Here is a 16,159-nt window from a genome sequence, read left to right as displayed (position 1 = left end):
AAAACTGGCAGGGAAATATGTAACACTATACACTGCATAGAACTGTAGCCTATATATGTAATGGGCCTTTTCTTATCTTTTATTTACCTGTGTTACATGTGTTATGTATTTGTCAATTTTACAAATGTTTATTTTCAATATTGCTTTTTATTCATTTTTCGAATTGAATTGATTTGAGAGCGAGAGAGAGTGAGTGAGTGAGAGAGAGAAATAAGAGAGAGAGAGAGAGAAATAAGACTTGTAATAACTGTATTAAAGACATTTTAATACCTTTAAAGGCTTTAAATTTAGATAATTTAAGACTTTTTCCAAACGTTTTGCTTGTTTCTGCACTTACATTTGCTGTGACAGAGAGTGTGTGTGTTTCAGGTGTGTGTGTATTTGTGTTTACCTGTGAGTTCTTTCTGAGAAGGACCACAACATCAGAGTCACATGTGTATTCTTGCATTCTTGTATTTATGTTTGTGACTGTCTGCTTTATTGAAAAAAAGCTTCATTCAATTGAGAGAGAGAGAGAGAGAGAGAGAGAGAGAGAGAGAGAGCACATGTATGGCTTAAGTTGAGTTTGTCCATTTACATCCCTCCATCTGATTCTCCCTATTATAACAACGACAGCTTCCAGATATTACACACACAAATAATCCACTTTCAATCATCAGTATTGCTGATGGGAGATATGAATGCCAGAACTGGGAAAGAAGTGGACTACATTGATTCAATAGGGGATAAGCATGTATATGGCAGTATATAAGCAGTTTAAATCTAGCAACAGATAAATTAACTCAAAATTGCACTGAATTGGCTAAAAAAAAAAAAAAATCTCAAAACAGTGAAAATCAAGAAAACTATTAAGAACAAAGTATCGAAAAATAAACAGTTTGACAAAGAGTGTCAAATATTAAAATCAAACCTGAGGATATTATCAAATAAGAAATAGAGAGATCCAGCAAACCAAGACACTCGCCTCATATATCAGCAGACTCTCACAGCACATATAAAGCCTTATTAGAAGAAATAAGAGAGCTCAGTATATGACCCAGAAGCTGAATGATGGAAACATCTGGAAACAACATTTTGAAAAATTGTATAAGAGCAAAGAAAGTGAACTGAACCCTTTGCGAAGGTCACCGATTGACCAATTAAGAGATGTAGAATCAACAAAAAATACTGGACACCCTTATAGCATTTGAACTGAATCAAAAAGTAAAAACACCTAAAAATAAAAAGGCATGTGGCTCAGACGACAAACACAGCAATCTCAAGCTGAAAAAGGTTATCCTGTTGTTGTTCAGTTTGGTGCTGAAAGCTGGAAGACGTGGGATGCAGGACAGGTTCAAAAATGGAGACAAATTCCACCCAGATAAACTCCAGAGGCATCACAGTAAGCAGCGACCTTGGGAAGCTGTTCTGTATCAGTGTCAGAATACTTGCAAACCTAAAAGAAAACAAAATCCTGTCCAAGTGTCAAATGTCCACCAAACCAACAAAGGCTGCTTCATTGAGAAGTCTGGGGAAAGGTCGATGACATCATTAAGGAGATGTATAACAAAACAAATGTGTCAAAGTTATTGAAAAGAGAACACATTACAAACGAGCTAGGGGAGTACGGCAAGGTTGCACTCTTAGACCAATGTTATTTCGTATTTACACTGCCAGGCAAAAGTTTGGACACACCTGATCGAATGTTCTACGTTTTTCATTCTCTTAAAGCCATTTTGATCGAAAGGCTTTATGCTTAAATGCTTGAAATGTGTTTCTTAGACAAATATAAATATCGAAGTTGATCCTATGTATGAATTTCTTTCCAAAGCCTTCGCCTTTCCATCAAGGCAAAGGGCGCCTACTTTAAAGAATCTAAAATATAGGATAAATCGATTTGTTTAACACTTTTTTGGTCACTGCATAATTCCATTTGTATTATTTCATAGTTTTGATGTCTTTACTATTATTCTAAAATGTGGAAAATAGTAAAAAAAATAAAGAAAAATGTGCGTGTCCCCTATCTCCACTCCAATTCATTGTTGTATTTACTAATTTAATGGCGTGTCAGTTGTATATTTATTGTTCAGTGTCACTGTCATGTGGTCAAGTTTGATTACTGTCATTTGAATTTGTTGACTTTGCAGTAAGTACTTTTGTACTTTATGCCAATGAAGCAGCTTCAATTGAATTAAATTAAATTGACAGAGAGAGAGAGACAGACAGTGAGAGACCAACCACACACACACACACACTCACACACACTGACAATACCGTTACTGTTTTAGAACTGTTACTCCCCATCGTTTGTGATTGTTATTTTAATCTTCAAAGGCATAATCGTTCTTATTCTTACTTCTTACTCTGTTATTGACCACAGGAATGTGCTTTGGCAGTACTGTACTGATGGTCATGCCAATAAAGCCTCACTGAACAGAAGTGAATTGAATTGAGTGAGAGAGATAGAGACGCAGACAGAGAAAGAGACACAGACAGAGAGATAGAGACAGACGGAGATAGAGAGAGAGACACTCAGACAGAGAGAGATAGGCACACAGAGAGAGAGAGGTCCTGCTGCAATCAGCTGGTTGAGGCAGTTCCACTGTACACAGCACACTGATCTACAAATATTGTGTAAGAAGGCAGCATGTGTCAATAATCTACCCGACAAACTGTTTAGAGAGTAACTTCTGACAAGAGACAAAGCTTTATTTGTGAAGGGAACATGGACTGATTATATGAGATAAAATACCATAACGTACAATGAAGTCACTCTAAACTCACCGTTGTGTATCACAGACACACTGTAAGTCCCTCTAGTACAGTTTTTCATAATTGCTTACACACATTTTCTGAAACTATGGCTCATTTTCTCAAAACACTAAACCCCACAAATCACTGGCAAAATGAAACACTGCATTCAAAACCATTTTATCTCTGTTCAAAATGTTATTTTGCAGTAAAATGACACAACCATCAAATGAATACATGTAACAACTCACTACACACTGGATGTGCTCAATGGAAAACACTATTATGAATATCTCATCAGTAGGCTTATGCCTTTTGCATGTTCAGAGGTAGATTTACACAGCAGCCTGTTGTAAAAGGCTGTTACTGTACAGTGATGTATACAGTATATACACAAATATTGTTACACCCAAATACTTTATTTCAATCACAAATTGTCAAGGTTTGTAGTTAGGACCCAAAAGCAGAACACACCAGGCAGAGGCAGGGGTAAAATTTCAAGGGTCTTTACTGAGCTGAAAACCAAAGTCCAAATCCAAGACAGAACCAAATTGTCATGATCCCTGCCTAGCCCTTGTGTTTTCCTTGTGTTTCCCCTTTCCTGTGTTCCTAGTGCTCTCCTGTCTGTCTCTTTCCCTGTCCATGCTTTGTGTGTGTGTGTGTGGGCGTGGTCTCCCTTCCCTGTTCTCCTGGCTCCCAGCTCAGCTCATCCTGCACACCTGAATCCTATCACTCATCACCGTCTGCTCACCTGCTTCCCTTCAGCCCACACTTTAAAAACTCCAGTCTGCCAATCCACTCTCCGCCGGATCATACTCTCTGTCATGAGTACACCTCAGCCAGACTCCAGCCCTTACCCTCCAGTCTTCCGTGTTGGATCCCCGAGCTCTGGACCCCCCTCTGCCTGGCTCTCCCCTGCACTTTGCCTGTCCTGCCTTGGCCCGGCTTCCCGCCTCATCCTCAGCTCCAGACATCCAGCTACCAGCACAGTAAATAAATGTTTTCTTGAACTGTACTCTTTGCCTCCTGTCTTTGTGTCTGCACCTGGGTTCACTTGCCTCCCCGTGACACAAATAATCCAAAACAATCCAGGCAACAGTACAAAAACAGTGAGCTGAGACACTGTAGGCAGGCAAAAGGTACAGAGAAACAGGCAGAAACGACACACAGGATAAAACACTGGGAGAAACTGGCAAAGACTGACTAACAACACAAGGTATATATACACATCATCTAGCTAACGATAAGTGGAGACAGGTGTGCTTTGATGGGTTGGCAGAAGATTGGCTGGTAGATGATGCAGAGGAGGCGGAGACAAGGTGGAACAGGTAAGAGCAGGAAACAGGTAAACCAATCAACAAATACTGTATTTCAACACTTGAATATGTGTTGGATATGTGAAGTGTTCTACATACAAAACATAAAGCAGTAGGAGAAAAAAAAAATATTAGGCTGCATCCTGCCTCCTCTTTGGGCTGGACAGCACCTCATCTACATCACAAGCCATGTTCACACAGACTGGTCGTCTCTCAGTTCTGCAGAAGATCTAAAAACATGATGTGATTGGTTAGGGTACAAGAATATTTCTATTTTTCAACATTAAATGACACATTACTGTGACACTGACCAACCATCACTGTCTAGCACCGGCCTACTGATGTGTAGGACTACTACAATACTACTACTACTACAGTATATTACAGTATAAAGAACAGCAGCATGGTGCAGACAGGAGGCTACTTGCCTGTTCTCATGTCTGAATGTCTGGATGATGGAAGCAGCAGTGAAGCTCAGGTTGGTCTGGACTCTCTGCCCAGACTCCCTCATGCTCAACCCATGTGGACCACATGGTGAGCCAAACTGACCCGGATGTCATCTGAGATAACTGTTCTCCTTGCTCTTCTTTGTCCCTGTCCTCCTCTTCCTCCTCTTACTGTCACTCCTCTTCCTCTAGCTCTCACTGAAACATTGGTTTCCATTGTTCTCAAAAACAAGAGAGCTCACCTGTGGCATTTTTATAGAGCTAAAGCTGATTTCTGAGTGAACAATTCAGATATTAGTGATTATATGTGTGATGAGTGGATGTTGCCAATTGGTAAATGAAGTTTAGCATTTGGGATGGCAGTGCTTCCAAATGAACATGTGATTTTAGTTTTTGAATGTTGTGCCTAATGTAGAGAACAAGAGAACATTACACATTACTGTGTGTAGTGTTTTGCAAAAAGTGTGACTGAGTGAAAAGCAGAAAATGTGCTTGTAGGTTTGCAGACTTGGTTTAGGGATTTGATACATGAGTTTCAGGTTTTAGTGATTGTGTCCCAAGTTCCAGTTTTAGTGTGTAAACAATTGTGAAAAACTGTAATATCATAGGAATATTATAGTGCTTTTTGTTATGGTATACCGCCACCTCCTGGCCATTACCAGTCACTACAACATAACACCTCTATAAGCCTCAGCTCCTAATAGAATGGAAGAGAATAGAATATACAAAAATATAATACATGTACATGGCATTAATCACAATATATATATATATATATATATATATATATATAATATATATTTGTTTATATTTGCAGATACAGTATGTACTGTCATCAGTGCATAGGAAGAATATTTTTGTATGTTTTGAAACATATTTCTAATATATGTGAAATATATTTTTTGCAGTATGGGGATTTTATGATTATCCATCAAACACATTTTACATTTATCTACAGTTTATCCAACTTTTAAATGTTGAGCATATTTGGGATATGTGCAGATGTAATTGACTGTATTTTCTGCCTTTGTACCTAGATGTTCTCTTATTGTACTATCTTGAAATAATGGATGGTGAAACTGAACTAATCACTATTTTGTTGGAGACTCCTTGGCGTCTCTGGACTCCAACTTGAGAACCACTGCATTAAGAGAATGACACATGTCTGCAGTCAACATTATCTGACTGTTTTGTTTGATTATTGATGTACAAAGTTGTGTGATTTCATCTGTATGGGTTTAGAGTCACCAGCAAAGATGAAAGGTCAGCCACAAGTCACCACTCTTATTGAACAAACCAAAGTTGACTACATGTGTTCACTGCTTGGTCATCCGGTCAGATCCAACTTACTAGTGATGACATGCAATAAATGCAACAGTTGGTAAAAGGTTGTTATACGCTAGCCCAAGGCTATAATACCCATTGGTTTGAAGGAGGAATGCTAACAACGCTAACATCTACCTCCAATATGATGCAGTTTGAGTGATTTCACATTTATTATAGAATTGACCAATACTACACTGGTTGTCTATGGGAAGCCCTTAACCTGAACTGATTCTAATGGGGCATTTTGATCAGATTCCACACATGTATGCATGAATGTTTTATTATTATAATCCTGGGTTTCAATGGAGAGTTTTAGTGTCTCATGATGGTCTAAATGCTGTTTCACCCTGAAACCCTGAGGTTTTTCCACCCTGACAAGAATACAATTCTGGAGGAAAAATAGATTATAGTTATTTTCCGGCATGAAAATTGTCAAATTTAAAGACATTGAATATCATGTATTAGCAACTTCAATCCAAAAACATTAGTATCAGTCTTCAAAAATCCCTACACACATAGAAACATCATGGTGTAACTTTGCCTGAAGAACAGAAATAAGAACCCGGTCACAAACAGTTTTTGACCTTTAGTCGTTTTTTACTGAAAAACTGTAACAGGGAAGGGTTGGTGAGCCAGGCACCTCCGTAGCATCACGCTGCTACTGTACATACAAGACAACACCCACAGCACAGTCACCGATTATACAACGCTTCTAATCAATAGAGTAATCATTATATAATGTATTGTATAATCAACAGCTCTGGGTCACACCATGGTGGGATCAGAACATGGATCAAAATGCTCTCTGGGTCGGATCATCCTGCCATTAGGTTAACATGTTGCATCTTCAATCGCTAAAACATACTAGAACTCTTTATGTGAAGACCAAACATGAAAAGTCTCTTTCTCTGTCTTATCTTGGTTCTTGGTCTGTGTTATAATTCAAATTTAAACATTATATGCTTCAACAATATGGATATCAGAGAGCTTTCGATCCACGTCCGGGTTGCGTTCGTTTCTCACAACCAAATCAGCAGTAATCCTCAATGTTCCACAGTGCTGAGAAACCTTCGGGCCTGTAGGCAAGTATCTCAGAGCAAAGAGTCCCGATCTGAGTCAATCTGACCTGTGTCTCCTCAAAAAGTGCAAAGCGTCTGGTGGGAACACACAGTAAACTTTCGATCCGACTGCGCGGACGTGTGTCCAAATCGTATCCGTGGACCGGAACTCTTGCTCTGAGAGGCGTCGTGCTTCCAAGGCCCTTGAGTTTCAGTGAGTACCGGAGGATGATTGGTGCATATACAACACAACTGAGGGCCAACACGTGTTCGAAAAAACAGAACAAGAGAACAAACGCACAGTGTCCCCACAGGGCAGGGGACGCCGAACGCGCCACCGACCGCGTTCATAGGTCGGAGTTTGAAGTTCGCGATCCTTCGGTTGAGGAAGGGCCTTCGGGAAGTTTGTGACAACTGGCAACTGGGACGTTTCTGAGCTGAAGAGAGGGTAGAGTTGCTGTCAAAAGCCGAAACTGTGGGCAGAGGACATGCTAAACGGTAATTTTTAACGCCCCAGATCAGGCTTCAGCGATGACAGCGAGGTCTTCTTATGGATTCCTCACAGCTTTGAGGACAGAAACGTCTTCGTTGCCAATTGTCTTGATTGCCCTGCAAAGTAGGAAAGCGACATACTCAGAGTTTCTTTAAAGCAGAACTCAGTCCCCCTTTGTTCCCCGTTTTTCTTTTTCCATCACTGCAATAAATTCTGACCACAATCCCGTGCTTTTACGTCTTGCTTATCTAGATACGGTTCTCCACTACAGTCCTAACAGGCCACCGGTCTCTCCAAAAGTCAACCCAAAAGAACCCAAAGGATGTCTTTTTCAACACGCACACTTTGCAATCAGACAAGTATCCATTTAATTTTCAGTTTATCCATGACCTGACAACTTTCACTATTCAAGGAAGTGCTGAAGAAATGGCCATGGTAGCTTGAGAACTGTACGAGAAAGGCAAGACATTAGATCGTTTTCATTTACAGCTTTTTCCCAATATGTCGCATTACAGACTGAGCATTAAGGTGTGGAAACAGACATGCTTAGTGTGCTGTTGGGGTTGATTTTTGGAGTCTCCATTGGCCCTATGGGACTGTATTGGAAAGCCGCACCCAGGCAAGCAAGACATAAGAAGCTCTATAGGGAAGCAGCTGATGAGATTTTGGTCAGAATCGATGTGATGATGAAGATGTGAAAACAGGGTCCAGGTAGAAAATGGCCAGAGTTCTGCTTTAACGTTCCTCAGGCTTTCTGAAAGAGCTTCTGTTTGGTCCAGGCTTTCTGAACAGCAGCTCCTGTACTGGTGGGTTTTATTTGATTGACAGCCGAGGAGGAGGCAATGATCCAATAACAGGGGGAAGGGGGAGGGTTCCACCTGTCTGTCACAGTTTCAAATCAACTGGTTTAAATCCTAGGAGCATCTTTACATCAAAGCAGTGTGGTGTATATGTAGAATGGGAGTGTGTATTTACAGTGTGTCGTTTGTGTGTGTGTGTGTGTGTGTGTGCTCCATCCCACTCAGTGGCATGAGGCATCATCTGGAATGTAGAAAAAGAGAAGAACTGAAAGGATCCGATTTCCGACCCATAACCCCTAAGAAATCAACAACAATGTGGTCCTAAGAAATGAGTGTGGTCACCACCCTGGCAGCTGCAATATGACATAACAGAGATAATAAAATGTTCAACAATACAGTTGGTGGCAAAAGTGACAGTGAGTTAAAGTTGGTCTTTTGGTGTTGACGTCATTTTTAAATCAAACAGCCACAGTCAAAAGCTGACTGTTAGTTCTTTTGACGAATATTCATCTTTTGATCTTAAATTCATATTATGCTGTAGATCAGTCAACAACAAAAAAAAAACATTTGTACTTAATTATTTTGCTCATGTTTCCAGGTAAAAAAAAACAAACCCAAACAATCTCAGCCAATGAGCAGCTGTTGCTTCATGTGGCTCTGCAAATATAGACCAAAGCAACATAGGTTTAAAATCATTCAGCCCCCGCAAATTCACTCTTAAAACAACTCTTTCGATAGATGGATTTGGACTGCATTATTAAGAAACAAATCATTCAAACAAAATCAATATTGCTTGTATACATAACATTATTAGGCTTGGGTGTGGTATTGCTGGTCAACTTAGCTGTTAATTGATGAGAACAAAGAAATTGAAATCATCCAAGTTTTTTTTTTTTAGTTTTTTTTTTAGCATTATCCAAATTAAGAAGACTGAACTTTTAGTGATAAAAAGTTGTGGTGATTTTCTCCTATGGCCTGGAGATCCATATTTTTTTATATGAAATATCAATATAGCTGATGTAGCCAGGTTTATTTTTGATGAGCAACCACATATTCATCCACCGTGCAGTGATTTTTACCTGTACACAGTCTTCCATCACCCACCACATTCATTTCCTATGGAAACAGATAAAGTAGTCCCTGCTAGTATGTTTTGAACTAGCAACTTATCATTAACATTCAAGATTACTTGCCATTTAGTTTTAGAGGGCTACTACAAGTTCTCTTTTTCTCACTTTTGAGATAATGAGTCTACTATCACTCAACATTGTGTATGCTAAAGTGTTAGCATGGCACACCAGATCCAATGGGACACATGGATGATTTTGGTGTCCATGTTCTGATCACTTAGCGGGTAAGTTGACCAATGGAACAATCAACCAAAAACCTGGTGCATTCCTTTAAATTGACCATGGCTCTGAAAGTACAGTTGGAGAACTAAAACCCCTCAGGTGGCTCTAAGGAAGAGGAGGTGGAGGATGGAGAGAAGAGAAAGAGGTGAGATGGGAAGACGATAGAAAGGAGGGAAGGAAAGCAAGGGAACGCAAAATGAATGGAAAGGATATGAGGACAGTGTTTAAAGCTTAGACTTTGCATCGACTGCTGTCAAGCATGTGCACAGTCAAAAACACAAGTATCAGGTAATGTTGGTCTTTTTTGGTAGTGTCCCTGTTTTAACATGGAGGCCAATAAAGACCCATAATAATAAAAAAAACAGACAGCCTACTAAGTTCACTGCCACAATACTTATGCTTGCTACTGTATACTATGTTATTTGGTGCATACAATGCATTAAGATGTGTAATTGACAACATTTAGGTTTCCTTTGACAAGCTAAAGCAGATCTCTGGCTGTTTTCAGTGTGAGAAAATGAAACATTCTTACATTCGCGGAGTGAGTTTGTACACAATACATTCATAACATTAGGGTTGCGTTGTCTGAAAACCCCAAAAAAGCAGGAATAAAAGGTGACAGAAAACCAGGAATCTTCATTAGTGCTTGTGAATCAGCGGGCTAAGGTGCAAATGTGCTCGCGATGTCCTGAGTTCAAACCTGGCTCGTAACTTTTATCACGTCAGCCCCACTCTCCTGTCACTATTAGACTATATGCTCTCTTATAAAGCAGAAATACCTTAAAAAATAACCTTAAAAATAACCTTAAACACCTTCAAAAGGAATGAATGTGTCTTCAAAAACATGAAATCCTGAGGAAAAAATAAAAATAAAAATCACATCCCTGACCAAATGCCCTGCATTTAGAAGTAGAAAACAACTTTTCTTTGGATGGAATGATTGTTTCTGCTACATGGAAATGACAAATTTGAGGAATCATAGTTATGTCAAGTAGTGAATGAAACGCATTTCAGGCTTTTGAAGCTGTGTAAAAACGATTGCAGATAAAAAATAAATATATATAAACACCCAGGAAGTAAATGTCGTGCAGAGATGACAGACAGGTGAAGAGGGCACTCCTGTTGCTCTCATCTTCTCACTGTGATTGGCTGTGTGTGTGTGTGTGTGACCCTGAGCTCTAGTGGTGAAATAAGATGTGAAAAGTAGAGAACTGAGATGTGCTGCTTACTGTTCCCACCAAAACAGACACATTCAAGGCAGTCAGAGTACTGCAGCAATCCCAATGCGCAAGACATTCTACACTGCAGAGAATATCCATCTGAACAAGTCATTTAGTCTCACACTCAAGATTTAAACCTTATTTTTTGTGAAACGAGAGAAACTGCCACTAGAGTGAGATAATTGCACTTGTTTCCAATGCAGTTCCACTATTTCAGGAATTTTTTTAGAGTTTTCTAGTCAGTAGCAACCATTGTGGGTTAGCTATAACTCAATGGACAGTGTGGACGTATGGAAAATAGCATCTGTTGAATTGATTTAGGACAAATTTACTTATGAAATTAACTAGAATTAAGAATCAGAAACCTTTAGAAGAGTGAGAGCTCTTTCAATTCAATCAGATCCGAATGAAAAACGTTTGGCACAAGAAGGTTGTCAACCTATTAAGAAATGAAGTGTCTTTCACAAATGATGTGTTGTTTCCATGTTGATTTGACTGAAGCGACACCTGTTCCACTATCCAAGACTTTGTCTATAGAGCACTAGATCTCTTGTCTTGCGAAGACCCAAAAGAAACAAGATTCACAACCATTTTTGGGTGCCAATCCGGTGTTAAGGAAACGCTGGTGTAATGCATCACACATCTCAGTCCTCAAAGGAATGTTCTAGATTTTGGCAAGCTCCAAAAATAGACAGTAAAATAAAATAATATGCTAAAAACCTACTAAAATGAAGCTAAAATCCTAGTCACCTTCATCAAGTCTTGGCCAGAGAGACTGCTTTAGCAATGACAAAAAAACCAACACAATATTAAAATGAAGTTTGGCATTAGGTGCACATAATCCTTCAGTGACTCTTATTGCTCAATGGTGACTGACTTGAGTATTACTAGTTTGTGCTGATGGACTGATCTGAATCGGTCACTGCTGGTGGATCGGAGGGAAAGAAAGAGAGGAGAGGGAAGGGGAGGGGATTGTCCAATCAGAGCCTCCTGACGGTTTTTAGAAATGGTCCGCTTTCATTCGCCCCAAATTGCACCCACAAGTGAATTTAAATAACTCTTGTTAGGATGAATGCAAAATGGTTAGCCATTAATGAAAGCAGTGGACTGGAAAGAATTACAACCTAAAACAGAACCAACTTTAAATGAGAACAGGAATCTACAGGAGAACCAAACCTACCTAATGTCATTATTACAGTCAGTGTAAGAGCACAACACAAGCTGATGATGGGCCAAACAGCAATACGTTGCAACAGTGTGTGAATCGCTTTGGAGAATGTAAAACAACTAAAACTGGAGACACTCATCACATCTGGAGACACCTTCAGCGCTGTTAGCAACTTTGAAACCATCACTAGCAGAAAAATAGTCTGAAATATTTCTGATTTCCAATGTAATCACAACGGAAATGATCTTTCCTTTGTTACCTCTCTTTCCCAAACAAAATGAAAATGTGATTTTAATGATTTGATAAGTTATAATAATAGAATGACACTTGTGTCTGCAGTGATGACTTGGCGTCTCTGAAACATGTTTAGCAATATGCAGATGATGTGATGGTTGGTTGTTGAGAAACCTTTCATGTTAGGAAGCTGATTGTGACCAAGCAAACAAGCCAATACCACCCAGCCTGTAAAAAATACACTCCATACAAGAGATGTGTTGAATAACACAGATTGTGCATCAAGAATACACATACAAATATATTAAAATCACTTTCTCGTAACAATTTTTTTGGACCAACTTGCGTCAAGGAAAACAACCTGAGCTATACCAGCACGTCTCATAAGAATGTGCACAGTTCAACTACACTGTCATTTAAAACCATTTGTCTCAGTGTCTGACAGACAGGTCACCGTCCCCCCTTCTCATCATCATTATCATCATCATCGTCATCATCATCATCATCATCATCTCATCATGAACCAGTTTCACAAACATGAATCCACCCTGTCCTACACTAACTGCATTTTCAATAGAGATTTCAGTGGGGGGGGAAAAAACAAATTTTTAGCATGGGACTAGGCTTAAGTCAGTTATTTAATGTTTCCAAAAATTGATTGGCTTAAGCTGGTTTACAGGGGGTATTAGGCATCTCTCCCACTCATACATACATAAATAACAAGTCAACATACATTCAACAAATTCATTTCAACTTTCCCAATGGTGGATATTTTTTCACATGTGGTGACTGGGAGCTACCGTAGGTAAATGATTAAGATAATCTTCGTCTTCATCCAGAAACAAAAGTAAAATTCCTTCTCAGCTCCGTGGCCAAAACAATCGCTCTGACTGCTGTTCCTCACAGTCTAAACTCAGGAGTTTTTTTTTTTTTTTTATGGAATATTTTATGATATTTTCTGAATAATTATTTTCCATCTGCAAGAAATCACACCGTCTCCCACTTTGGTCCGTAACATATTTACAACCACGTTGACAGATAGTCTGTGTTTACGTATGTGTGTATGGTTTTGCTTCCCGGGAACTGATGTCAAAAATAGTAATGGTCGGGTGGTGTCTACTCTGTGTTGCATGTCCATGAACGATAAAGTGAATTCAACCATTGTCTGTGTGCGAGTGTGTGTGTGTGTGTGTGTGCACATGGCGATAGGCAATTCAGTCACTCTTTCTACAAACGGAGGTCAAGTCTTTCTTGTGTTTGTGTGTGTGTGTGTTTGTTTCTAAAGCATGTAAGGTGCAGGTAGGCAGCTTTGTGATGATCTGATTGGGCAAGCTAAAGAGCGGGGGGGAGGGGCTAGTGCTTTGATCAGTCAAGCTAGTGACTGATTAGCGTTACCAAGGGACAGGGCAGGTCTCTGGCAAGGCGTAGTCTGTTGACCTGCATGACCATCGAGGGTTTCGAGAACCGTTCGATGGGTTCAAGTGAAGGACATAGGGATGCTGAAGAGTAGGAGGTCACTTTTTAAAGTCTTGTGGAAGAAAAGGGCTTTAGGCTCATGTAGAGGTCCAAATCGCAGGTTGACTTGAGTTCTTGGGAGGTGCCTATGGTAGGTTATATATGCAAGGCCTTTCCTTATGCGTTATAGGGCTGCTGGGAGTGCAGGTCGAGAGTTCTCCGCCAATGCTTTGAGCTTTGGTAGGAGAGTCGAAGGTAAGGGGATCATCAGGGGTAGGGAGGTAAAAATTTGGCCCTCAACAAGAGTAGGCTTTAAGTTCATGGCCTATGTGGGAATGATCTGGCTAGGAAAGGGAATAGGGAGACATCCTTTGCGTAGGTAGGTTGGTAATCAGTCTGCGTCCCATTTTGCTGGGGTGTTCGCAAGAGTCTTTGAGCAGGGTGTGAACCCAAGCAATGGCTGAGGGCTGGGTTGGGGCTGGGGTTGATGTAGGTACGTGAGATCTAAGCCCGCCCTGGTTATTTTCGAAGGTAAGGGTAGGTTAAGAGTTCGATGGCCGTCCCGCTGGGTTTTCTCGTCAAGAAAAAGGTGGAAGTGCCTCCTCTGAATTAGTTCTGACCCCAGGCAGAGGGCTGTGGGTTGGAGATAGGGTTCGGTAGGCATATGAGTTCAGAACTCATCCTTGGGTGTTTTTGACAGAGTTCAACGCCCGACTCGCTGGGTTATTCCTTTGTTAGGAGGCGGAGTTTCCTCCTTTGAATAAATTCTGGACCCAGGCGAGGGGCGTGGCCTGATGTCAGGAGTCATCGTCGGTGTCCTCGATCAGAACCTTGGTGTCACGAGTCTTGGACCTGGAGGGGAGGAAGGGAGAAAGTGCTTACAGCATGAGTTCTGAGAGACTCTTATCATTGATCTGATCTGATATCATTTGCTGAGTTGAAAACTCCTGCTTCATCATCTATTTGGTTTGAAAACCTTCAGCGTATGAGCATGTTCACACTATTCCACTTCTTTCAAACTGCCGCCGCCTTTATATTTTCACTTAAGGGATTAGACGAAAAGCCTCTGCTTTGGAAAAGATGTGTATAAAGTTTAGAAAAGCTCAACTTTTTAGAGACCACATGACCTGGACGGACCAATCACAATGAAGAAGAGACAATTAAATCATTAAGAATTTATTACAAGCAGTCCAAAAGCGTAGACTTGCTTTCAACGCAAGCAAAACACTTTTGATTCAACTTATTTCTGCTTGCGTATAATGTACTAAATACATTGGTTTATTTGGCAATTCCTACTTGTCACCAATAGAGGTTGATAGAGGTCACTGACTACTTAATGTCCCTTTAAATGGCATGTTCAGTTTATGTGATGAATTGTGCAGCCCTAGCTCCTAGACTCACTGTGAGGCGAGTCGTGGCCTGCGTAGACTCATGCTGTAGCTCCTCTTCCAGCTCTTCTTGCCCTGCCGGTTCCTCACTCCGTCCTCCTGGTCCATCATCTGCTCCAGCAGGGTCTGGTCGTCGGCGTTGAGCGGAGCCACGCTGATGTCTCGGACGGCCCTGAACTCACCACAGTTGTTCAGATGCTCGTTCTCCAGTCGGAAGAAGTTCCACACGAAACGCCTGGGGGGGGGGAGAGAAAACAGGGGCTGTCAACTGTCAGCTTTTCATACGTGCTGTAATTCACCTATTGTCATGCTTGTGTTGGGCGATAGCGTGCATCCTCCTCTCAACCAATCGTCAATTTTCACAGTTAAAATTAGAATGCAAGTCACTGAAGTCAAGAAAACTAATTCTGCTGAATTAGTATCTAGTATAAAGTGGCGGCACATTCCATATAGATATCCCTACATCAAATTTATTGAAATCGGAATTTCCATCTGTGATGTATTTGATCCAATTTCATACTTTTAATTCATATATTTTTTTACTTCATGCATTCTAGCACAGTAACTGTCGGTTGTGTTACGTTTAAAAACCCCAATTTGCTCAATTGTTATTTCTATCCTATTCTATCCTATCAAGGGATCAAGCCCCCATTCTGCAAGCATCCACCCTGCTGAAGTGTCCTTGAGCAAGACACTGAATCCCTACCAGCTCCAGGTTTCTGCTCTGTAGCTGAAAGAGAAAAGAGGATTTTCCCGCACGGATCAAAACTGCATCACATGAAAATTATTGTGGAAAACCTACACAAGAGCTTACATGGGAGAGCGAATAAAAAGAGCAATTATGGAGATGCTCGTATTTTAAAAATAACAATTTCCATGCAAAATGCCTCTTGAGATTGAAGGGGGCAAGGCTGGCCAGAGAAATGGAAGAGATACAAGACAAAACTAGTGGGAAAATGATTGTGTATACCTGAAGACCTCCATTGGGGCCAGTACAGTAGCCAGTATGTCCGAGATGCCGGGGTAACTACAGACTCTGCTGAGGGAGACGGTTAAAGTCCACGAAAAACGCAGCAGCACGTCTTCCACTATGGCGCTGTAGTAATAAGCCTGGAGGGAGAGACAGACAACAGGACGGACAGGACAGTTATAAACACATTACACATTAGATAC

The 16,159-nt window shown here is 40.5% G+C and overlaps 1 protein-coding gene across 3 annotated transcripts in view; it reads right to left on the bottom strand.

Moving 5' to 3' along the window:
* Nucleotides 1–11,145: 11,145 nt before the first annotated feature.
* The window catches only part of LOC139638176 (xenotropic and polytropic retrovirus receptor 1 homolog), a 36,241-nt gene continuing 31,227 nt past the window's right edge, over nt 11,146–16,159 (bottom strand). For all 3 annotated transcript variants that reach the window (XM_071512216.1, XM_071512218.1, XM_071512217.1), the window contains 3 exons: nt 15,957–16,096; nt 15,000–15,221; nt 11,146–14,450 (listed from right to left, as the gene is read on the bottom strand). In XM_071512216.1, coding sequence (XP_071368317.1) covers nt 14,396–14,450; nt 15,000–15,221; nt 15,957–16,096 — 417 coding nt within the window. In that variant the 3' untranslated portion in view covers nt 11,146–14,395. The remainder of the gene's footprint in view (nt 14,451–14,999; nt 15,222–15,956; nt 16,097–16,159) is intronic.

The sequence above is a fragment of the Centroberyx affinis genome, unplaced genomic scaffold (assembly GCF_046629955.1).
Source record: "Centroberyx affinis isolate AG114_WGS23_722 - 3 ecotype Tasmania unplaced genomic scaffold, CSIRO-AGI_Caff_v1 ptg006177l_1, whole genome shotgun sequence".
Classification (NCBI taxonomy): Eukaryota; Metazoa; Chordata; class Actinopteri; order Beryciformes; family Berycidae; genus Centroberyx; species Centroberyx affinis.
The sequence above is the reverse complement of the archived record's forward strand: the minus strand, read 5'-3'. Positions and strand labels throughout refer to the sequence as shown.